This window comes from Branchiostoma lanceolatum, chromosome 4, assembly GCF_035083965.1.
Source record: "Branchiostoma lanceolatum isolate klBraLanc5 chromosome 4, klBraLanc5.hap2, whole genome shotgun sequence".
In the NCBI taxonomy this organism is placed as follows: Eukaryota; Metazoa; Chordata; class Leptocardii; order Amphioxiformes; family Branchiostomatidae; genus Branchiostoma; species Branchiostoma lanceolatum.
The window spans coordinates 32,307,149-32,331,775 of NC_089725.1; the positions used below are offsets into that span (position 1 = coordinate 32,307,149).

At 44.5% G+C, this 24,627-nt stretch overlaps 2 protein-coding genes across 2 annotated transcripts; one reads left to right on the forward strand and one right to left on the reverse strand.

Moving 5' to 3' along the window:
- Positions 1 to 2,270: 2,270 nt before the first annotated feature.
- Positions 2,271 to 18,215, reverse strand: LOC136432082 (heterogeneous nuclear ribonucleoprotein U-like protein 1). The gene is made up of 19 exons (XM_066423102.1): positions 17,679 to 18,215; positions 15,854 to 16,117; positions 15,440 to 15,638; positions 15,013 to 15,083; positions 14,467 to 14,606; positions 14,082 to 14,181; positions 13,450 to 13,562; positions 12,964 to 13,116; positions 12,323 to 12,430; positions 11,449 to 11,571; positions 10,541 to 10,669; positions 8,007 to 8,175; positions 7,495 to 7,656; positions 6,440 to 6,598; positions 6,060 to 6,155; positions 5,482 to 5,657; positions 4,975 to 5,031; positions 3,938 to 4,072; positions 2,271 to 3,387 (listed from the first exon to the last, which is right to left on the reverse strand). Exons 1-19 carry the CDS (start codon positions 18,088 to 18,090, stop codon positions 3,268 to 3,270), a joined length of 2,886 nt encoding a protein of 961 aa, XP_066279199.1. The 5' UTR covers positions 18,091 to 18,215; the 3' UTR covers positions 2,271 to 3,267.
- A 149-nt stretch (positions 18,216 to 18,364) lies between these two features.
- Positions 18,365 to 23,704, forward strand: LOC136434062 (dynein regulatory complex protein 8-like). The gene is made up of 5 exons (XM_066426746.1): positions 18,365 to 18,668; positions 19,486 to 19,570; positions 20,001 to 20,073; positions 22,878 to 23,067; positions 23,526 to 23,704. The coding sequence occupies exons 1-5, from the start codon at positions 18,584 to 18,586 to the stop codon at positions 23,639 to 23,641; spliced, it is 549 nt and encodes a 182-aa protein (XP_066282843.1). The 5' UTR covers positions 18,365 to 18,583; the 3' UTR covers positions 23,642 to 23,704.
- The last annotated feature ends 923 nt before the right edge of the window (positions 23,705 to 24,627 follow it).

Genomic DNA, 24,627 nt, shown 5'->3' on the forward strand with positions numbered 1-24,627 from the left:
TGAACTACACACAAGAGCACTGGGAGTCGTAGTGCCATTGGTTGCCATAGTGATAGAATGGTGTACAGCTCTGTAGTGAACCTGGTTGCCATGATGACTGACTGCATCAAGGAGGCCAAAGATGATTGACTGCAGAAGTGAACATTATTTGCCATGGTGATTGACAATGCACATGAACAATGGTTGCCAAGGTGATTGGCTACACGTGTGAACAATGGTTGCCACAGCGATCGACAGGTGGCCACTGATTGCCATGGCAATTGTAAATAAGTCCTTTACACAGATGTAACACGTCCAGTAGATGACTCAGGGTACATGGAGGAGGAATCGGCTGCTTCCAAACACAGGATTTTATTCAATTTAAGTTATCACAATGTGAAAGGGAGGGCAAAACAGGTGCATAAGCACCTATACAAGTTGCCCTCCCCATACATGGATGCAGAAAAATGTAGCCTGGAGTCCAGTCGTCAGCTCTAGTTGGCTTCCAACGAACACTATCCTGCCAACACGTTGGAAACCGAATAGAGCTAACAGAACTGGGCTCCAGGCTAGAAAAACATGCTTGGCTACTCACCACAAACTGTACAGACCCCCTCAGCATCATGGGTTTCTGTATATAACACGAAGAACTGATAAAATCCGGCCATGACTTTAGATTATTTCACCCCCTTTATGTTTTGTTGAATGCTAAGAATTGGGCTTTGTTGTGTGAAATAGGTATTTGTATTATGAATAACCAGTAATGTACAAATGTATATTGTAAAGAAAGGTTGTGGAATAATTTGGATTATTTATGTTAAAGAGTTGTCAACGGTGACTGACATATTCTTGTTTCCTTCAGAGTACATATACAGCAGAATCACAAAGATATGAACAAGATGTTCTCAATATTGTGTAGGCTTTGCATGCAGGTATCATCAAATCATGCCAACATATCCTCACTCCATTCTCAGCTGAATCAAGTGTAGCACAAGTCATTGAAATTGAAACTTTTCAGTCCAAACTTTGCAGGAATTTCCATCTATTCTTCAATCTTCTCTTACACAAGGAACAGCTAACACTTCGTCAATCAAAACTCTGCGAAGAGACTAAAACTCCCTTCCCTGGAATACAGGCAGCAAAGAGGGGACATGATCCAGGTCTTCAAAATAATCCTAAAAGGTCTTGAGAGGGTTCCAGTCCACAGTTTCTTCACCCCTGTTGAGCAGAAGGTAACAAGGGGTCATGACCTCAAGCTAAAAGTCCCACTGGCTAGGACTAGGGTTAGAAGTCAAACTTTTAGTGTCCGAGTTGTTAACAACTGGAATTCCTTACCTGCTAAAGTGGTTGCTGCAGAGAGCGTTAATCAGTTCAAAACCAGGCTGGATAAATACTGGGAAGAGCGCATGTACACTACATGAAAGCGGCGAGATCAGGACATACCAGGCGGGTAAAGCCTTCTCTCCTGGATGCGGTATCAAGGTATGTATAACAAAAACATACAAATGCGAAAGTTTGACGGGCGTATGTCCTCTCATATTGGTTGAGTTGCTTTATTTCATTGACAGCCTGATCTGTCTATTAACACCAAACTCTGACCTTAATACACAGCGTTTGGCACCATTCCCATCATGCTCCACATAACTAAGCCTGCGTAACCCCTGCATCAGCCATTTCTACCTGGGACCACTGACTGACAAGGCCGGGCGGACGCCCCATATAGCTGACCTAAATTTTACTTCTGCCTCACAATTTTGTAAAACGGAACTCTTTGCCACTAAGTACTGGAGCATCCTCACTAGATAGCTTTTAACATATTTTAAAACACTAGTAAGATGTGTAAAGGTTAGGTTGTTCAGTGTAATATAACCAGCTGCTGCTACACCGTGTGCTTGCGAAGATGCTGTGTAACACCAAAGGGCGGTTATACTGGCTATACAGAGGCTGGTGTTATGCGGAAAGGTGGTTATACTGACTATAAAGAAGCTGGTGCTATGCGGAAGGGTGGTTATACTGACTGTACAGAAGCTGGTGTGTTATTTGGAGGGGCAGGTATACCGGCTATACAGATACAGAACCTGGTGTGTTACACCGAAGAGCTGTTATACTGGCTATACAGAAGCTGGTGTGTTATGAACTACTAGTAATATAAAGAACATACAGTTTTCCAGTAACCCATGGAGTGTGGAAGACACCACAACCAGACAAGTGAGGTACCATTTGTACAAAGTCATGCATACTCAAACACACACTTCCTCAAGCCGTACACACCACACAACAGGACGCCACAGTTGATGGCAAACCACCAGTTTATTGGTGCCAGTTAATCAACAATTGACAACAGGGTTTTCCTTACAATTCTCCTTACAGCATCGCTACTGATTCCTGAATCACTCTCTTCAGTACATCATCGGTTTGCCAGGTATTATCTTTAAAATATCTTAAAAAGGAGAAACAAAAGCGCGAGAAAACTACTAAAAGATTTCCACTTAGCTGCGATCGTGTGCAAAATCTACTACAACGTTGTGAGAACATAAACTGCTCGATTGATCATGGGTTATACTTCATGACGAGTTTCTACACAGAGTTCTCTACCACGTCGTCTTTGTTGATCTAAATCTGCGCAATTCAAGACAATTAGGACATGTGGGAAACATGTAATCAACACTTTAAGAAACGGTTCCAGCCTGACGCCACGGTTTATTATTCTCTCCAAACTGAGAAGCAAGCTTGTTTCCTATTTACAACAGGGATTTCATCGACAAACAAACACCATCAGTTTCTACAATCTCTAAGAGAAGAAGTGGCAAGACGTTTTTCTTCTCGGCCCAAATTTCTTAAAGATTAACTAGTATGGAAGATACACGGACTAGAGAGTCTACGTAATTACATGGTCGCCCGACGGCGGGCTCACAAACATCACCACAGAAGGGTGGATGGAATGCACTACAAGATCCCTTCACCCCTGCGTACGGGGGGCAGGGGGATGGGGGGGACGGGGTAGGGCTGTGTACCTTATATTCTTCAGCTACAGGTCCGGACCTTAACAATTGGTGTACATGTACCTAAACACATTTAAACACTAGTTTGAGGATAGGGTATGTAAATCCTCATACAAAGATGACAATTCACAAGTCAACTATGTGTCAAAACTTACAGATAGTTGACCAAACTTGTTCACAGGTCCAGGCCTGTACCTGTAATTTTGGTTAGGTACCCAGCCCTAGCTGAAGGGTGTTGTGGGGGGTCTAGGTACACAGCCCTATCCGGAGGGTGTGATGGGGGGGTCTAACGGGAGGAGCTGCTGCCGGGGCTCTGGCTGTAGTTGTAGTTGTAGTAGTTTGGGTACTGCTGCTGCTGGCTCTGCTGGTTCTGGTTTCCGTAGTACTGCTGGTATTGCTGCTGGTACTGGGGGGGGGGGGGAAAACATGAGAGGGATGAAGTTAGTATTGATGCTGATAGTAGGGGGGAAAACATGGATGGAATTAAGTTTTACTGGTATTTCTGCTGAAACTATAGAAAAACACAGGAGGAACAAAGTTACCCTATAGTTTAAAACTGGTATTACGCCTAATACTGGGGGAAATACAGGAGAAATTAACTTTACTCAAACACAAAACACTGTTCTCTACAACCACTCAAGAGACTGAGGAAAAATTGTTGGTGGAGGGGAAGGGTTGCTCCAAACAAATGTTTGGTGGGTTGATTTGTCGGATGATTGGTACATGTATATAATGGTACTAGGCCATTGCAGACAACCTCGGGAGTTGAAGGGTTAAGGTTGAAGGTTTATAGTTGAAAGGTTAAGGGACGTGTGCTGACCTGTTGGTACTGCTGCTGGTACTGTAGGTTGGGGGGTAGGGTGGGGTTTAGGTTGAAGGGGTTAAGGTTGAAGGTTTATAGTTGAAGGGTTAAGATTGAAGGTTTAAAGTTGAAGGGTTAAGGGACGTGTGCTGACCTGTTGGTACTGCTGCTGGTACTGCTGGTACTGTTGGTTGTAGTTCTGCCCGTAGCCCTGCTGGTTGTAACCGGACTGGTTGTAGCCGCTGTAACCGCCCTGGTTGTAGTTGCCGTAGCCGGACTGGTCGTAGCCCTGTGGGACACACAACGTCGTTTTAGTCTGATCACAAGAAACCCAGAAATGCAGGGAGTTCTGTGCTAGCTACCAGCCTGTGCCAGGGATCTGCTCTCTCTATCAGACGTGCGAACGGTCTCAACTTCGTTTGATTAACTCCTGTGGTCGCACCACTGCACCAAGAGCCAGCGAAGGCCTCCTGTCTAAACTACTACAACTACTTAGAAAAAAAAGGGAAGGAAAATGTTTCTAGTCTACACGGTGAGGTTACGCTAGTGATTAGGTGTTCTCTGGTCGGCAGCCGAGGCCTCTCCAGGATGCCCTGGGGTGGGGAAGTCTTACAGCTAACGTTAGTGAACCCTCGCCCCCCTCCCCACATGTGTTAACGGTGCTGTATTAGCGGCAGCAGTCTAGAACTCACTACAACAGCACGGGCATCGGCAGACACTGGGAGTGGGGGACTGCACGAGTTCCACACAGCACAGCTGATACGTTGTACAGAAAAAAATATTTCTCAAACAGCCAAAATAGTCAAACCTGTATAAATATAAGTGACCACCTATATACATAAGGACCACCTGGCCAATGAGACTACTTTTTGGTGATCCCTTCAATGATTTTTCCCATTCACACAAGCATTAAGCATCCTGTCTGTAGTGACCACCTGTCCACATAGACCACATTTTTATAGGTCCCAAGTGGTCTTCTTGGCTAGTTTTTGCTGCATACGCAAAGATCAGCCCAAAGTTGAAACAAAATGTCGTAATGCGTGCATCCCCTAGCCAGTGCTACTGATGCCGTGCTATGGAAGCTTTCGTCTGAGCATGTGCATTTCACAGACTACTGTACACCGGGCATGCATTAGACGGGTGGCCTGAACCGAACGAAGCCTGAGGGTGAAAAACGGGACTGAGTCCAACCTGGGAGCCGTAGCCTTGCTGGCTGTAGCTCCCGTAGGAAGCGTCTGACGAGCTCTCCTACACAAACGGGAAAGGAAGATGCAACAAACAAACACAACATCGTCAGAACCAGCGTTTGTTTCCTCCGGTCAAGCAAAAACTACTGTGGCATGTCCAGCATGGGAGGCACAAAGTAGCAGGAGGATCATTTCAAACATGCTTCTCTTCAAACCTTACAGTCACAGAACCAAGTCACATGGCCGCATGCTTTGGTAAACCATCACCGTTTCCAGAACTTCTTTCTTTCCTTTCCCAACAGAAAATGTAAAATGCCTACCAAAAATGTAAATCCCAATAACACAACCGAAAAAAGAAACACCTTTCAATGCCCATTTGAAAATATACACCATGTTTATCTTTAGCGGCCACCAAAAGGTAATTGTAAGATACTTTCTTTAATAACCAGTTGTTTCGCCACCAGCAAACGTGATTCGGTGTGCAAGGTTCTGTACATCACTGTTTCCGCGCTAAGTACAAGAAAATCCTTCTGGACAAACTCACCTTGTTGTATCCGCCTCCGCCGCTCTGGTTGTAGCGGTTGTACCCGCCGCCCTGGTTGTAACTGCCGTTTCCATAGCTACGGTCCCGGTTGTAGCCGCCGCCCGAGCTGTACCCGCGGTCCCGGTTGTAACCGCCGCCGCCGCCTAGATACGAAAGTACGCAGATTAGCAAACTGGAAGGCGGAGATATCGTCTTTTTGCTTTCCCTGTCCTGAACTCCATTTACTGACAACCCTGCAAAAAAGCTGGAGGAGTCTAATTTGCGTTTGGTCAATCTACCAAGGGGGTCTCCGAGCTTATATGCTTGCTGAAAAGAAAATATAGATACAGATATATTTATATATACATGTACTATTTCCCACGTGACATACAACTGTGAGGACACATACGGGACACTGCTTATTGCCGTGGCGTCTAACATGCATTGCAGTTAGTGGCTCTGGACTGTTTGCCAGTTCGGATGAGTGAAATCGTTAGGGAACGTGGTACAAACTGGAGTGCACTGAACCGGGCGGCCAGTTTGGGCCGGATGATTAGAGGATGTACCCTGGTTATTTCGGCCTTGGCTATAAGATCTGCCTTTGTCGCGACTGCCCCAAGAGTCGCGACCGCCTCTGTCGCTTCGCTGCCTGTCACGATCACCTGGACGGAACAGGGAAACCATTCAGCGTCCCTTTGGTGCAACAAACTTTACGTGTCGCCATGGCGATCCAGCATTTACCGACACTCAGCTATAACACACGTCCGTGGTGGCACGGCACACCTTCTTTTTGTTACATACTCCTGATTTCCCATCTCTTTACCGTTACGTGGTCTAACGTTTTCCTACATCGTTCCAGTTTTACACCACTACTACATCATCCTTACAAACGTGCACCCCTGGAAGAAACGTAAGGCCGTTATGCCTCCTACGGACGAGCCCTCACCTCGGTAGTTGTCGCGGTAACCGCCCTGGTTGCGGTTGTCGCGGTAACCGCCACCGCCGCCACCCCTCCAGTCGCGGCCGCCACGGTAGCCGCCGCCTCCGCCATAGCCTCCACGGCTGTAGCCGCCTCTCTGGTTCTGACGGAACCGGTCAAAACCGCCTGGGAAGAGACGCAACAACAGCTACACGTAAGTCGGGAAAATGGACATCAATCACACACAACAGCAGCATCACATTCACTTGACGATTCTAATCTCAATGCAGTTTTTAGAAGAGTTCCCACTCATAGAATCAACGTATACATCAGTCGCAGTTGAGATCCATATGGCAATTATACAATACATACAGTTGGTAAAGACTGAATTCAGGAAAGCTTGTAAGGTACTATGCTGCTTTTCAGATTGTACTTATTGCATTGTTTTTGTTTGGCAGGCTGTACGGTATATGTGTAATAACCCTGTGGCATGCTATGTGTGGTGCACAATACCAGCAATCACTTTATGTGCAGGGTGCGAAATACTTTTTTGAGCCAGGTTGCCCATGTTGCAACCTAGGGCAAATGCTAGGTTGCAAATCCAAATTTCAGGTTGCTCCAGCAACATTCACAGAGTTCTTCAAATCAAGCTCGTATGTAGCGTATAATACTACTTATATTTCAAAATATGTATTAGATAGTATTGTGTTCCCATTGACCTAACAACATCTTGTTTAGCCGAGGGCAGTGTGTTTTCGTCCTTTTCAGCTCAAATTCCATGATCTATGAAGGGTTTTGGATGGTATAAAACAAAAAAGTGTTGATTTCTTTATTTCAAATGAAGATTTACCGAATTTTATGAGAGTGACACTGTGTTTTTGTGAGCTTCCAGGGCTCCGATTGAGATCTTTGGCTCGAAATATAAGGTTGCACACTGCGCTACCTGGGTTTGGAATTAACTTGCACCAACCAAAATCTTGTTGCACTGTGCAACGTGCAACCAGGTATTTCGCACCCTGATGTGCCCTGTATTGTATTGTGACAATCAAAATAAAATAGAATAAAATAAAACTGAAAACTACCTGGCCGGCCTCCGCGTTGGTCCCGGAAGCGCTTGGGCGGGGGCCCGTACTTGCGGCCCTCCTCTCGGTACGTGTCGACGAGCTTCTCAGCCTCGGCCTCCTGCAGTTCTATGTACTCCACAGTCTCGAACAGATCCCCAGGGTGGGGCAGGGTGAAGTTGGCTGTGGGGTGGGGGGAGAGAGACGAGACCCGAAGTCAGAACCGGCCTCACGTGGGGCCCACCGGCGCGCGGGCGGCATGGGGCAGACGACAGCCGCCGGTGGGCACGGTCCAACACAGCAAACAGCCAAGAGGAGCAAAGCAGGGGGACAGACAGCAGGGGAGGGGCTATCTCTGGCTGACAGAAATGACAGCTTTAACCAAACATGTGTTAGCGGTACCCTATCTGAGGAGGAGAGGAGGGAAGCACGATGGAGGAGGGAGGATGGTTGGTAGGTTGGATGGGTGAATGGATGGTAGGGAGCGGGGGAACAAACAGTTGGCATGTTTTTGGGCACACGGCCGTTCCTACCTTTCATTTCCAAAACGGCTTCGTCTGGAACCTCCTTGCCCTCAACTGACGTACGCTTCTCACACCTTTTTTTGAATTCCTCATCAGTCGGCACTACTACGATAGCTTTGCGTTGGAAACCCTCAAAAGGGGTCATTTTTCGTCTCCTTGCCGACGCATACACATTAGTCTAGGCGATGGTGACAAGAGAAGGAATATTATTCAGCATTAGAAGAGTTCTCTGGAGCTCTCTGCAATGAATATGACATCCAAGACCATTAGTGATCATGAGGTAGGTACACAACAGTACTGTAGGGCGCTCTAACCCTCGATAACCCCCCCACCCCCCAGCGGCACCGGCCACCCCGACCCCCACTCACCTGGCAGCGGGCTACTTACCGCCACTCCTCTTCTGTGACCAATCTTCCAGCTCTTGAAGCTACGCTAGCTAGCTAAGGCAAGTCCAGGGACCCATTGTAAGGTAGCTTAGTTACTTCTCCAGTTGCAGTGGACCAATGCATGTAATGTAACATCCAGTGCTGTAAGGCTTGTATCCTAACACAAGTTGGCTTCTCACAACATCTTTGTTCACAGTATTGTTGCTAGGTGTTCCAGTAATGAGCATTTCTATAAGTCACACAGAGGACTATTTTGATACATTTGTAAAGAGTAGTCAGTACTTCTTCCATAACAAAAGTGATAGTCTGTAACATGTAATTCTAAATCTTACATACACACAGAAACAGTGGAGTACCCACCTAAATGTTCAAGTCTTGTTACAAAAGGTTTCACATCTTGTCGCAATAGCTTAAGTCTTAACATAGCTATGAGTCTATGACATGTAGCACTTCTAGTCCATTAGTAACTGGAGTATACTTCTTACATCTAAACATGTGTATATCCCTATCCAACCATAGTCTAAGTAACTGTGATATCACACTCTATCTCAAGTAACATAAACTTTAAGGTATATTCTCATCAGTACATAGGTCTTCTTATTTCTCAAGTCTTACTAGACTCTTAGCCCAAATCATAAGGTACATTCTTAGTTCATTGCACATCTTCCTCACATATCTTTACATGGGTCCCCTGGACTTTTCTTACGGATTTCTATTTGACTATAGACTATGGATTAAGCACTATCTGTGGTACCCTATACATTACTGTGCCCTGACTGTCTGACTGGCAGTAAAAGACGAAACCATACTCACCTCGTGACGATCCTGTAAGGAGAGACTTAGAAATAAGGAAGGTTCCACTCACCTTGAACTTGTAAGGAAACTTCCAGCCAGTCTCCAAGACCTTAATCTTACCTTGTGGCCGATCCAAGACGTTTGGTGATTCTTATACTTACCTGGGGTTATCAACATACTTACCTTTGTTCTTCAAACCGAATACCCTACTACAGAATACCTGCACATCTTATCAAAACAACTGTAACAAGCAGACTGTAAGCAAGGGAAGCTATTCATCGTCTACAACAGTCTTACTCACTACTTCTACTTCTCCAATGTCACCTCAGAATGAGCCTTATTCATCATTACATGTTTTAAGGCACACAATTATAACAATGTCTCCTAATAGTTGTATGTCTGACATGGCATCAAATGGTGACAAGTTCGTCTCTGATGACATTTCAACTTATAAACGGCCACCAAAATGGCCAGACAAAACCCCAAGATGCTGCCTTGGCCTGATTTAGTATCAATTCAATAACACCAAATGAGTCCTCAATGCCCCACTTACATCAAGTCAGTTCTAGTCCATTCTTACTTAACCCCCTCTAACCCTTGAGATCCTCCTAATACATGACAGGTACTAGTGCCTTACAGCAGCATATAAATGCATAAGTAAAGTCCTTGGTTCTTCCGTTCCGTGGGGCCAGAGATATCCGAGTCAATTGCCCTCTGCGTCCTGCGTTACTGCGTTCAGTAAGTCAATATGTAAACCAGTGGCGAAATCCTTGTGCATCCGTACGTGGGGCCTTGTTCCGGGTTGGCTGGGTGTACGTATAACCCAGGCATTACTGAGTACATGGGTGCTGTCCACACTGGGTGTTTGTAAAACCCAGGCATTACTGAAAACATGGGTGCTGTCCAGGATGGGTCTATGGAGTACCCAGGCATTACTGAGTACATGGGTGCTGTCCAGGATGGGTCTATGCAAGACCCAGGCATTACTGAGTACATGGGTGCTGTCCAGGATGGGTCTATGCAAGACCCAGGCATTACTGAGTACATGGGTGCTGTCCAGGATGGGTCTATGCAAGACCCAGGCATTACTGAGTACATGGGAAACCAGAATGATTGCCTTCAGTGCCAGGGGCTCCAGAGTTACAGCCATAAACCATGTGTCTCTCTCAAAGCACTGTTCCACCACACGGGGCAGTATCCCCCTCTTACTGTACTTAAACCCTTCTACGGGTTGTATTGCACTAAACCCTAAAGTAAGTACAGCTAGCTGTGAGGCATTGAGGATGATTTCAAGTATGTTTCGGGGCAGCCGGGGCAGCACCCCGGAAAACCCCCCCTCCGCGCGACCCCCCTCTACCGTACCTGGTCCAGAATGAAGTTGCGCTTCTTGCGGCAGGCGATCTCGATGATCCTGTTCAGACACTTGGTGGCAGTCTGGATCAGGACGTCCCAGCGGCCCGCGTAGTTCCGCTTACGGGGCAGACCCATCACCTGCGGATAAAAATTGTGTTTTTTATATATCAATACAGCAAATTCAGTTATCAAGTCCCATCGCATCCAAAAGAACTTTCGTAAGGCTACACCAAGTAATTTTTATGGATGACGTCCGCGCGCGCATTGATTTTGGTCTGTTCCCAGAAAAAAAACAGAAATTCTGCTGCCTGTAACTATGACCAAAGAGTTCCTTTTTAATATACAGGCCTGCAAAATCAATGGGATATGGAAAGAAACAGGACAGGACAACAACTGCTGTTCAACTTCAACTGATTTATTCAAATTATTGCTGTTTTCCTGAAGAATAAAATAATTGTTAGGTGTTACGTTGTGTTCTCTCATTCAATTTGTGTCCTAACATGCGTCGTCGACTATTATATTTCAAATCTAGGCATCTTGTTTTTTTCGGCCCTTCTTGTTTTTTGTTCGCGCTCTCGCATTAGATTTAGGGTCTCCAAAGGACGTCATCCATAAAAATTACTTGGTGTAGCCTAATCAATAAAAAGGGTAAAACAGCAAAGATTGTTTGCAAAGTTCGTGCCCCCAGCATCTTGAAGTTGTATTGTCAGCTTGCTGACATTTTTTCTGTTCTTTGAGATTGATTTGAGGTCAGAAGATCTCTGAAAATGCTTCAGCTATGATGAAAAATAGGAACACCAGCAAGGCATGGAAAGTCTTATACGCACTCACTCTCTAATGACACACACTCTCTCTAATACACACAGTCATACACCAACACATCGCTGCATAATACCAACTGTGCTCTCTCTTCTGACCTTCATCTTGTCCATGATGTAGTTGGTCCCCAGGATGTTGTACTTCTTCTCCGGGTTCCCCTTCATGTGGCTCTCCGCCCAGTAAGTCTTCCCCGAGCCCGGAAGGCCCACCATCAACAGCATCTGTACAGAACACAGGGCACATGACTCACTCCACACGCCCAGGGCTTCACACACACCCAGCCTGCCAACCCTGCCACCCAGCTCAGGAATACTCACACTTGTGCGTTTATACTCTAAGAATTCCGCTGTCTTAGATTCTTAGACTGAAGCGAGTTTGACTGTTTCCAGCTTTTAAGTAGCCCTTCGAGGTGAGTAAGAGGGTGCACTGCTTTCTTAGTGGCTTAAGACAGTATAATTCGTCCAACGTTCTTGACCAAATAATCTTGCGAAAGAGTCAGGTAGGTTCTTAATTGACGCATGCTGCTGTTAGCTTTTCAGCAGTCCAGGTTTTTACATTCATTTCTTGTTGCTGTAAGTTTTAGGGGGAGGGGGGTTTGTCAAAGCTGCAGAAACGACAGAACGTGTACTGGTTGTTTTCTGGTAGTTACCTCCGGACCGGTTGACTCCCCCGCAGTCTACGGAAGACAAAGAGAACGGTTCAAGTTCACAGAAAACTGCCCGCCGACGCCGGCCGGCACATCCACCGCTCGGGTTACCAACAAATTTCAGAAATGGACCTACTTTTTAGGTTTCGAGGAATGTGATTTTTGGAACACAAATTACATTGTTTTTCCGTTTCCGTTTTTAAAAACTTTTTTTCCCTTTCCAACAAGGCTGGAAAACCTTGTGTACATTTCTGTACACTACAACAGTTAACATTATCTGTACAAAACTAAGTGGGAGTTGGAAGAGTTGAACCTGACAGCAGTACCTCTGCGTCTTTCTTGGCTTCCGGCCCCTTGGTGCCGCGCACTCTCTCCTCCACGGCGATCTTCTCGATGAGCTCGAACCCTTCCTTCAGGGGGAACCAGGGCTCCTCCTGGAACAGGGAAACAGAAATAAACATGTCTTCTAGATAAACATGTCTTCAGAATGTCTGGGTATTCAGGTAACTCGCTTACCTTACAATTATAAAGTTTGCTTACACTTAACATCCACTGGGTGTGACAAAATAAACAGATGCTGTGTGACAGGAAAATTCTAACGCTTCTTTCAACAACTCAATCTACTTTGTGTAAAGTCAGGGACACAATGATAGACAGACACAAAAGCAGGCAAGCCCGAAATAATACAGACAGGCCTACAAGTGACAACGTAAGGACCAAGTGACCGATTTGATCACTTTTTGGTGGTCCCTTAGATGATTTTCCCATTGACGCAAGCATTAAGAATGTCTGCAGTGACCACCTGTCCGCAAGGACCAGATTTCATCAGTTCACTGAGTGGTCTTCTAGGACAGTGTTGAGAGAGTACTCAGTCCCTCTGGGTAAAGAAAGATGTACATCTAACAGTAGACCATAAGACAACAGTAGGAATTGAATCTTTCAAATTCATCCCTTGATATTTACTCACCAGCTGACCGAAGTTGAACTCCACGGACTGGTTCTTACACAGGACGTGTGGGAAGAGGGCGCGGTCCTCCATGTCCTCCTCGATGACGAAGGCGTCCCCCTGGTCCTCGCCGTTCTTGGTGAAGGAGATGGTGGGCTGGTCTGTGGTGAAGTCCTGTGAGACACAATCATTTATTAAAGTTATAATCCTTTCCACACCTTTTCATGTATAGGGGCAGTGCCCATCTCCACATCTACAGCCCTTGCGCCACACAAGCTACTACAGCAGGGGGCTAGTCCACTGGTAGTGGTGTGTGTTCAACAGCAGTAAGTGCTGGTTGCTCAGAAGAGATGTGGTGTGTACGATTTTTCAGGTATGGCCTGACCAGGGATTGAACCCCTGACCGTCTGATTACACGACACAAACACTGTCATTGCTCAGATCATCACACCTTACCAATAGCTGGATCTAAAGGTAGTTTATATCCAGACAGGGCGTACAGCTTACCACATAGCATCCCATCACGTCCCCGGCTCCAAACTTCTCTCCATAGTCGTTGAACTTGCAGGCCGTCGAGGATTTGGCCGTGCCGCCGTAACCATAGGAGAAGGGCTCCTCTCCTGGAGAAGGGACAAACATCAGATAAATCCTGTTAATATTGGGTGCTGTTAATGTTGAAATGTCTGCAGCAGTTTCAGTTTTTGCAGTTTTGGATGTGGGCTCTCCACTTTGCATTTACGACATCACGTGTCTACATTACATTTCTACCATACCACAGAGTTTTTCCAGCCGCAAACTCAAAACACTGTGAAAACGTTCTATCCCCTCCTGTTGTGAAATTAAGTCCTTACGAAAAATAATACATCTGCAGGACTTCTTGTGCTCTTAGCTTCTAACTGATCATATACTACAAAGGTCGTGTTAGACCAAAGAAATCCTGGATTGAGTGTGTTAAGAAGGACATTACAGAGTGCGGCCTCACCAACGTGGACCCGCTGGACAGAGCCGCTTGGAGGCGCTGTGTGAAGACTGGGTGACTGCTGCCTACCCGTGTCAAGGAACCCTGCAGCAGTATAATCTAATACTGGATACTACTACTACTACTATTGGTTGTGTTTGTTTACGGATTGTAAACTTACCCAGCTGGACGCTTGAAAAGTCGATGGACCAGCCTACTCTGCTGACCACTGGGTCCGGCTCGTCCGTCGGGAGGTGCTTCACATCAAGGTCTTCCGTTATCTGACAGAAACAGAGGACACAAAAATCACACAACTGCCGACCAACACACAAGAAACACAGACTTCACCCAATTGCTACTACTGTACAAAACTTTATTGCTAAAATAAACCTTGAGGATGTATCTGTGTTATAGGGCTCGAAATCATCACTTGTAGCACAGGCGACTGGGTCTACTGGTGCATAGGCACCCATGTGTTAGTGAGGACTCTTGCATAGAGCATGTTGATCCAAGTCCGTGCCATCTTAGGGATGTGGAGCATACTGGTGGTACTCCTCGACACTGACCTTGACTTCGAAGCAGGCCTTCCCGGCCTTGACGCCCCAGGTGGCGCGCGCCCCGGCCCACAGGAACGCAAACCCCTCCACGTTCAGCGGGTACCCCTTCAGACCGTCACGGGAGATCTTGAAGTGCAGATCAGAGTTGTCTGCAGAAGGACACAAAAACAACATGTAAGACTCATCTTAGATGGGGCGGTTATAAATCTTCACACAAAGCCAAACATATAGTGTGACCACCTCTACAACAGGACCAGCCAACTACTTTTCCATGATCTTTTTCCCCATCGACACAAGCGATCCTGTCATAGCAACCACCTTTCCACATGGACCTGATTCTTCTGTCCTGGGTGGTCTTCTTGAGCAGTTTAATGCATATTATCAACATATTTTCAAATCACAAGTGCAAAATCTTAAATTTACATTTTCAACACCTCAACATGAAAATATCCTCCAGACACCATGGACAAATGTTTAACAGAACAGCCTACATTACCAGGAACACTGTGCTACTTACAGACACTTCTCTACTTAAGAGACTAACAAGGTTCTCACATTTATCGAGAGTGACCGTGTTCTCATCAATGTCGTCTTCCTCTTCCTCAACTGGTGGAGGGCGAGGAGCTCTGGAAGACAAAAATGAGAAATAAATCAACAGAACATTATACTGTACAACATCTGCTGGTACTGATCACTCATTCACTACTGTTTATCATCTATCATTCCCGTCTTATGAGGCTTACTTGCACAAATATACCATGGCTGGATGACACGGTTGATAAGGCATTCAATAATACATCATGTAATTCTTCACAAGTGGATCACCGTACAACAGATTACATAACAGCTTTTCAAATATCATATCCAAGTCTTTATACCGAATCTACAAACTGCTAGCAGGAGCTTGTGCAACATTATTCAGCCGGACAGAACATGAGCGAAAAGAAGAAGACATCAGACAGAATATAAGATGCCACCGCACCTGTAGTCGTCCCTGTCGTCCTGGTATTCCGCAGCGACGGCCTGGTCCACCTCTCGCTTCCTCTTCCTCTCCTCGTAGCTCATCACCTTCTGCTCGCCTCCCGTTCCCGGTGGCGCCGGCTCCCCCTCCCCGTCTCCATCTCCGCCAGCCTCGTCACCCTCCATGTAGTCCTGGTCATCTTGGCCCTCTGTCCCCTCTTCTGTGCGGAACAGACGCAGGGTGAGAACGTTAGCGATAAAACAGACTCCGGACCACTGTCACCGACAGACACGTAGAGCGGACCTTCCTCTCTGCAGACGTTCATGTAGCACCTGTGCCTTTAAGAACAGAGTTATTGAGACAGTGGCTAAGATGACAGACGCTGTTGTTTAGGACGTACATATAGGGTGGATATTGCACATGAGCCCACTGTACCTGTACCTGTGTGTGCTGGCTCGGGGGTCACCTCGGGTTCTGCCGACTCATCGTTATCGTTCGCGCTTGGTTCCTCTACGGGGGTTTCCGGTTCCGCAGTTGTTTCGGATTCCATGGGGGTTTCGGATTCCTGTTCCACAGGTGTTTCGGATTCCTGTTCCACGGGTGTTTCGGATTCCTGTTCCACGGGTGTTTCGGATTCCTGTTCCACAGGAATTTCCTGTGGAGCAGCCTCGGGTTCCGTTTCTTCCGTCTCGGCAGCATCTGAAGATGGGAGGCCACACAACACTCACTTTACTACTCGTGCACCCAATGGGAAATCAATGCGACCCTCTTCTTTTAGTAAGGGAAAGGTTAGCCATATTTTAGTGAGAGAACACATCAAAATAATAAATTAACATCATAAATATCTTATTCCTGGTCAGCATGCAACAAGAGCAACATGAGTTAGTAGCTTTTCTCTCAAATACTGGATACTACTCCTACTACAGTACACTTACAGTAAGACTTATCACAACATGTTCACTTCATAGAAAGACACTTCTTGCATTTGATTTATGCTGCCTCTTCTTCTTTCATCCCTCCTGACCTGAGATGTTATTACACATTGTGTGATGCTTTGAACTTTGTATACATTTCAACTTGCTGAGTTTGACCATGTGTGATGCTCTCATATCTTGGCAATTGCATTTGGTGTGTATATGGCGACACTTAGCATTAAATATTAATGTCGAATGGGACAACTTTACTTTTATCCATTAGTTTAAGTGGCCGGATTTCATTTGTAGGATCCCGTGTATTAGCTAAATTGGGGATAACACTTAAAAGCAATCATTGCTGGAAGACAGCTTAAGCTACCGTTACTTATTTCTTTGACACATGATTGGACTCCTTATGTCATGTGGTTCTTACTTCTATAATGGATCTCACCATGTAGTAGTAGACATTCGAAAGTCTTGGAAAATGACTACCTAATACATCATCGATGGCATCTTCAACATACTACCTGGGAAACCGTGCAAGATTATTGAATTTTGCTCTTCCGTTTTCTATAAATATGCCATTACAGCTTGATGGAACATCGATCCATGAACTGACCCATTTCAAACACCACATGTTGTGATATTGATTTTAGTGTCATGTGTATATATTATGACACTGTGTGATATTTACTTACAACGCAGCCCTCAAACTGTGTTTTCATCTGTTCATAATTACTACTTAGTAGTTTGCTGGTTAAATCTTTGACACAAAACAAACATCTACACTATCACGTCTTTTTTACTTTCTGTAATTATGTTAACCATTTTTCCCGACAGATGTTGTGTGTAGTTTTGGCTTAATTTCACAATCATCTACTCTTATTTTCTTACCATCCAAAAGAATGGACCAAACCCTAACCGATCCTGCCCCCCCTCCCCATGGTGTTCACGCAGTGGACTGTGGCCCTTTGTTTGCGTGGTTCTACTTTCCATGTGCATGTGCTACTGTTATGCAAAATTGACTAGTCATCGGAGTAGGGAAAAGTGCAACACATATACTCAATACTACAATTTTTCTGACTTCATACGAACTTAAATTGCCTGTAATGAATCATATGGATCAGTTAGAGCAACCCCTGGTGCCTCTATGTTCCGGCTATCCCGGTGTTTGCGCCATGTGTTGTCTGGCCGCGTAGGTTGATTCTCCACGCCCGGCGCGCCAACCCAAGCCGGCTTTGTCCGCGTGGGGCGCAGACACCTCGCTTTGTCTGACTCCGAGCGATCCCTGGCTTCCAAACCTCACACACACCTCCACACAAACCGACACAAGGATCCGTTCCTACCTTCTCCCCACTGCTCCTGCGGCTCTTCCTCGGCGGGCGCCTGGGGTTCCTCCTGGAACTGCTCGACCTGCTCCTCCTCGGCGGTGGCGTCGGCAGGCTCCATGCTTTCTTCCTGGAGCGGTTCGGGCTCAGCGGCGGCCGGTTCTTCCTCCTCCTCCTCGTCCTCCTCTCCTCCGGGTTCTTCCTCGTCCTCCTCCGAGCCTTCCTCCGAGTCCTCCTCGGCTTCCTCTGCCTCCTCCACGTCCCCCTCCTCTCCCACAGCGCCCGGAGCAGACTCCAGAGAAGCCTCCACAGCCAGAGCCTCCTGCAAACGTTCCACAAGCTGAGCCTTCAGCCCCTTGGACTCCAGGCCGCGCGCGTCTAACTCGGCCTTCAGCTCGGCCACCTTCATCTTAGCCGGGTTCAGAGACATGCTGGGACACACTCGGACACTATCACAAACTAAAAATGGGCAGAATCGGTACAAAACACGCAAATCGGACGCCAAATTTCGAAAATATAAGTCTGCCCGTCTGCGCCGCGTGACCAGAATGTGCAACAAGAAGCCGAGAAAATGGCGGATGGCAGCGTGATTACCCCCTGCGAAGAACTTAATTGCTGTTTCGCGCCTTTTGATTGGTCGATTTTGCCGCGTCAAATCACGTGGTCCTACAGTAGGCCAATCACGTTTCGCGTTAAACCTAGGAGATAATTAGGGTAAGATGGGAAGGCTCGTAGATGGAAAGGACCGTCTGGAGTCAAATTACACAAACACAAATCGATGCAAAATCATGCAGACGTCTTCAAGACGTTGTAACATCCCTGAGACGGACTTACCTGAGCAGTAAGACGTCTTGGCGAGCTTCCCGCTCAACTGCGCGGCTCACGGCAAAAATTCCTCCGGAAAAAACTCGGCCACGCGGTGCATGATGGGGAGGGAATGTCGTAGTGTAGGTAACGTCACTGTAAACAACATGGCGGACACGGGCGACAAGGAGGGCGCGAGCGCAGGTAAACAGGGCAGATCTTGGCGTTTTGTAGAGTTGTCGTGCGTTTTGTGAACGCGTATAAGTAGGACAGGGTCTAAAGCAGGTATTGGCGTATTTACTTCACCAGATTTCGCAAGAATATTGGGTTAAAACTATCGTTTCTCCGGCGCTACTTGACGTTGCCAAAACAAAATCATGCAAATTTGCGTCAGTGATTTATTCACACAGACCCTCCGACCAGCTGACAGTCCTTATTGCTTAGTAATCATGATAAAACACCGGACACTTACCAGGGAAGCAGCCATCGGAACACGGTGCGATATAGCTAGCCACCTTCGCCAGACTGTTACGCTGAATTCCTCAGTGCAGTTGTACCGGTTTGCACTCAGCAAAGTTCTCTAGATCTATAAATAACCACCTTGCACATATATAGGACAGGTCTGCCCAGACACAAACACTGACTCTCTTTGTTCAAAAGTAGGTTGATTTGGTCAGTGACCCTCTCAAAGCTGCATTGGAATGTATTTAGACTTCTTGGTGAATATACAGTACAGTACAGATGTCAGGTGACTTCTGTATTGGTTTATATTGTGGTGTCTTAGTCTTTAATACATAATTTCTATTGTGCCATGGCCATGGTTGACATTTGAGTTACATGTAATTACATTTTCCTAACTTCAAAAGTCATTTCAGATCAACAGTGTCCAGTGTTTTAACACAGGGATGACATCAACAACTGACTTCGCTCCAGAGTTTACTGTGTCTTTAACAAAGTCAACACTTGAACCTTACACTCTTCATGATTGAATCACACAGTCACGTTTCATCTGTTCTTACAGACACATTGCTAGCGGACATTCAGAAGAAAATTACAGAAGCGTTTGACATCTTTGACCACGAATCCAACAAGACAGTAGACGTCAGGTAAGGCATCTTGGAACTTATCAGTATCAAAATGACTTATGTCTACTATGCTATAGAACAGTAAATCTCTGAATCTAAGAAAGTGATCTCCAGATCTTATCCAATTGAACACTTCAAGAGGCTGAATTGTCTTTAATTGTTTACCTTGATGTCTAACTTTCATCAACGTTGTAAATTATTTCCCCTCTTTGAATATCAATGTTGCAATCAGTATTGAAGTGAGTTTTTTGACAACTTATCTTTTTATCAGTAGTTCTGTACATGTCTGCAGTGGTGATACTACTTCATGTACATACTATTAGATACATGCAAGCAAGGACATTTTCTATATACATGTAATGTCCTTTATGCAAGGAAACAGGTGGAATATCGGCCAAGTGTGTGAATGAAGGGAGGTGACTGATAATGTGTGCTTGTGTTTTTCCTGCAGAGAAATTGGGACCATCATCAGATCGCTGGGGTGCTGTCCCACGGAAGGTGAACTGCACGACATGTTAGCAGAGGTCAGTAGCCTGGGATCCAGACTTGTTAAGTTTCAGCTGTCTACAGTAGTCTGAAATCAAGGCTAGTTATCTCCATGAAAAATGGAGATATTGTTTTGGGTGTGTCTGTGTGTGTGTTTGTCTGTCTGTTTGTGTTTCCGCACTACTGTAGTCAGCATAACTCAAGAACCTCTTGATGGATTACGATGATATTTGGTATATGTGGGCAGGTGTTGTGAAGCCGAAGTTCAAGGTCAATTTTGGGCCCCCTGTTATGTGACCTTGGTACTGCAGTAGAAATTCAATTTTTGTATCTTTTGACCTGGACGTGCTGTGGTCTTGATTTTTGGGTGGCAGATAGCTTGTGATGTAATAAAGAAGTGGTGTAGGTTTGGGCCCCCTAGCAGCTTCCTCTGGAACTGCAGGGGCGTTTTTGTAAAAATCTTCTAAGGAGAATAACTGAACAAAGGAACGATGGATTTCCATGATATTTAGTATGCAAGTAGCTTAGACAGAGATGTACACAATGAAGTGCAAATTATGCTAATAGGGACTTAATTTGCATAGCTAATGAGGAAAATCTATATGTGCAGTGTTTTCCATTATAAGACTCAAATACATGTACCTTATGTAGTTTATGGGAAGGGGATCATCAACAGATACCAATTATGCAAATAATTTCCTAATTTGCATAATTAATGCAAAACACCGTATCTCATCTAAATTGGAAAATTATAGGACTGTCAATATGATACTTAGTATGCAGGTAGCTTAGACAGAGATATACATAATGAAGTGCATATTATGCTTATTGTGACTTAATTTGCATAGCTAATGAGGAAAATCTATATTTGAAGTGTTTTTCATTATCAGACTCAAATGCATGTAACATGTGTAGTTTATGGAAAGTATGAATTAATTTGCATCAACAGATACCAATTATGCAAATAAATTCCTAATTTGCATAATTAATGCAAAAACACCATAATTCATCTAATTGGAAAATTATACGACTGTCAATATTGCAACATATGTAAGTTAGATAAAGGTGTTTATGACCAAGCATATATTATGCAATTGTGTAAGTCATTTGCATGAATAGAATTGTTCATGGAGATATGAGGTCGTGGAACTCTTGTTAATCTTGAGTTGTCTACAGTAGTCTGAAATCAAGGCTAGTTAATCTTGAGTTGTCTACAGTAGTCTGAAATCAAGGCTAGTTATCTCCATGAAAAATGGAGATATTGTTTTGGGTGTGTCTGTGTGTCTGTTTGTCTGTTTGTCTGTTTGTGTTTCCGGACTACTGTAGTCAGCATAACTCAAGAACCTCTTGATGGATTGCGATGATATTTGGTATGTGGGCAGGTGTTGTGAAGCCGAAATTCAAGGTCGATTTTTGGCCCCCTGGTACTTGGTACTGCAGCAGAAATTCCATTTTTGTATCTCTTGACTTGGACGTGCTATGGTATTGATTTTTGGGTGGCAGATAGCTTGTGGTGTAATGAAGACGTGGTGTTGGTTTGGGCCCCCTAGCAGCTTGCTGTGGAACTGCAGTGTCGTTATTGTGAAAATCTTCTAAGGTGAATAACTGAACAAAGGAAAGACGGATTTCCATCATATTTAGTATGCAGGTAGCTTAGACAGAGATGTACACAATGAAGTGCAAATTATGCTAATTTGGACTTAATTTGCATAGCTAATGAGGGAAATCTATATTTGCAGTGTTTTCCATTATCAGACTCAAATACATGTAACGTATGTAGTTTATGGAATGTGAATCATCGACAGATACCAATTATGCAAATAAATTCCTAATTTGCATAATTAATGCAAAACACCATATCTCATCTAATTGGAAAATTATAGGACTGTCAATAGGATACTTAGTATGCAGGTAGCTTAGACAGAGAGATACATAATGAAGTACAAATTATGCTAATTGTGACTTAATTTGCATAGCTAATGAGGAAATTCTATATTTGCAGTGTTTTCCATTATCAGACTCAAATACATGTAACATATGTTGTTTATGGAAAGTGGAGTATCACCTAGATGCCAATCAAGATACCAATTATACAAATGAATTCCTAATTTGCATCATAAATGCAAAAACACCATAATTCATCTAATTGGAAAATTATAGGACTGTCAATATTGCAACATGTGTAAGTAAGATAAAGGTGTTTATGACCAAGCATATATTATGCAAATGTGTAAGTCATTTGCATGAATATGATTGTTCATGGAGATATGAGGTCGTGGAACTCTTGTTAATCTTGAGTTGTCTACAGTAGTCTGAGATCCAGGCATTGAGATGGCATTTTGTACATACATCTGAGGCCAAATGTTGTCACTTCTTACAGGGAAGCCATAATGGTAGCTAAGCATGAAGAAAAAAATGGCTTTTTCCCCCTCATCCAAATTGCATGCTACTGTAGTTAGAACCTAGTGCATAAGTCTTGTACTCTAACCTTGCCCAAAAGAGCAGGAAAATTTAGTAATTACTTAGCCTGATTTAATCATGCTTATAACAGCCGCCCGTAACCGGTCCGCGGGAGCTGGATTTTGCGTTATAGAGACTAGCAATTACCCAATACATGTGTGTACTACATACCTACTAGCATAGTGACATTGTCATGACTAGTGAAACATCAGCTTTCTAATCTAAACTGGATATGGATACATTCCCCATGTCCAACACATAGAAACTTTTTAACGTCCTTGGTCAAATACTGGATTCTACTATTAGTACTGCTACAAAGTGTCTTTCTAGTTTCTTGTCCTAACCAGTTAAAGATGACATTTCTATGTCTCGTTATCCCCAGATAGAGGAGGAGGAGCCGACGGGCTACATCCGGTTTGACAAGTTCCTACAGATGATGACGCACGTGATGCTGGAGAGGAGGTACAAGCCTGTACCGGAGGAGATGCTGCTGAAGGCCTTCACCGTGCTGGACCAGGAGAAGAAGGGATTCCTCTCGCAGGAGGAGCTGCAGAAGTACATGAGTGAGGAGGGTGGGTTACAAATCTACTTCTTCTGTCTTCTTGGGTCTTTGGCTCCACACTGAAGTGAAGACACTGTCCTCCATTTGGCTCTGTGTGACTGGTGTCAAGTCTTTCCATTTCTCCAGAGGCTGTTTTTTGTTCAACCTTTTTTTATAGTTAGGACTTTGCCAGTAATGATCTCAGGTTATGGGTTCAAATCCCAGCATATCAGTGTCCCGAAACACGACTTGTGAGCGATTTACTGGGATTGCAGCCCTTTAGCCTCAGGAGTTTACACCCATTCCGTTTGCTCTCATGGGTGGAATGTTGGAGGTCATTTGGTCAGGTTTTCCACTTTCCCAAAAAAGCAGGGGAAGTTGCCCTGGTACATTAAAACTGTCCTATCTGTACATTGTGTCTAACTTATTATGACCAATGGGGCAGAAGTTTTTGGCCATGTAAAAACATTTTTTTCTCTTCCTCATCAGGCGAACCGTTCACCCAGGAGGAGATGGAGGAGATGCTGTCTGCAGCCGTGGATCCCGACAAGGGAGTCATCTACTACAAGGACTTCGCATCCATGATGGCCGTAGAGAATCCTTGATGGCACTGCAATAAGCCTGTTCACGGTTCCAACTGCACATGTGCAGCAAGATGAATAGTGGATAATATGTGAAAGGTGAAGGCCCCAAACTTGTAAACAATTCTTGTTTAGACCATGGTTGATACATACTTGCAACATAATTTGGGGTAGTACGTACACAACATCCATCAATCCTGTTTACCTCCTTCAAAAGCGCTTTGTACGAATAGCAGCCAATGCGTCATTCACAGCACACACAGCAGCTCTGTTTCGTGATTTAAATGTTATGACTGTATTTGACATCAATAAATTTCAAATTGCCTTATTTGTCCATAAAATTGTCCATAATAGCTCTTCCCTACCTGAACAATACAAAGGTCTTTTAAATTTCAACTCAGATATCCATCACCACTATACGAGACAACATAATCTTTTAAGATCAATTAAGACAAAAACTACTCAAAAACAACATACAATAATGTTTAGAGGCCCCACCGTATGGAACAATCTCAGCCAAATTCTACAGTCCTGCTCGTCTTTACCTAGTTTCAAAAAACTTTTAAAGATAGATGTCATAGAACATCCAAGTATTACTTTCTCCTGATTTGTTTGTTTTCCTTGTTTTCCACTTTTCCTTTGGTATCTGATGACAAAATAATTCATATGATTGTTATTTTTGTATAATTTTGACCTATTTCTTTATAGATTGTTATTCATTATAATACTTATTATGTTTACAACTCATAATTTACTTTGTAGTTCCTCTTCTTTTCATTTGTTTCATTAGGATTTATGTTAAAATTCCAATTTCTTCTTTCGTTAGTTTTTCTTAGTTTCGATGATATATAATTTTGTAAAAATCCCATTTGAGTAGTTTAGGGGAGGCCCCCGAAAAGCCGTATAGGCTTCTGGCCTCTCCTGCATGTATTCTTTACTCTATTTCTCTTTGTTTTTTTATATTGTACATGTGCGAAGAAACAATAAACAATGTGTAAACATGTTTTGTT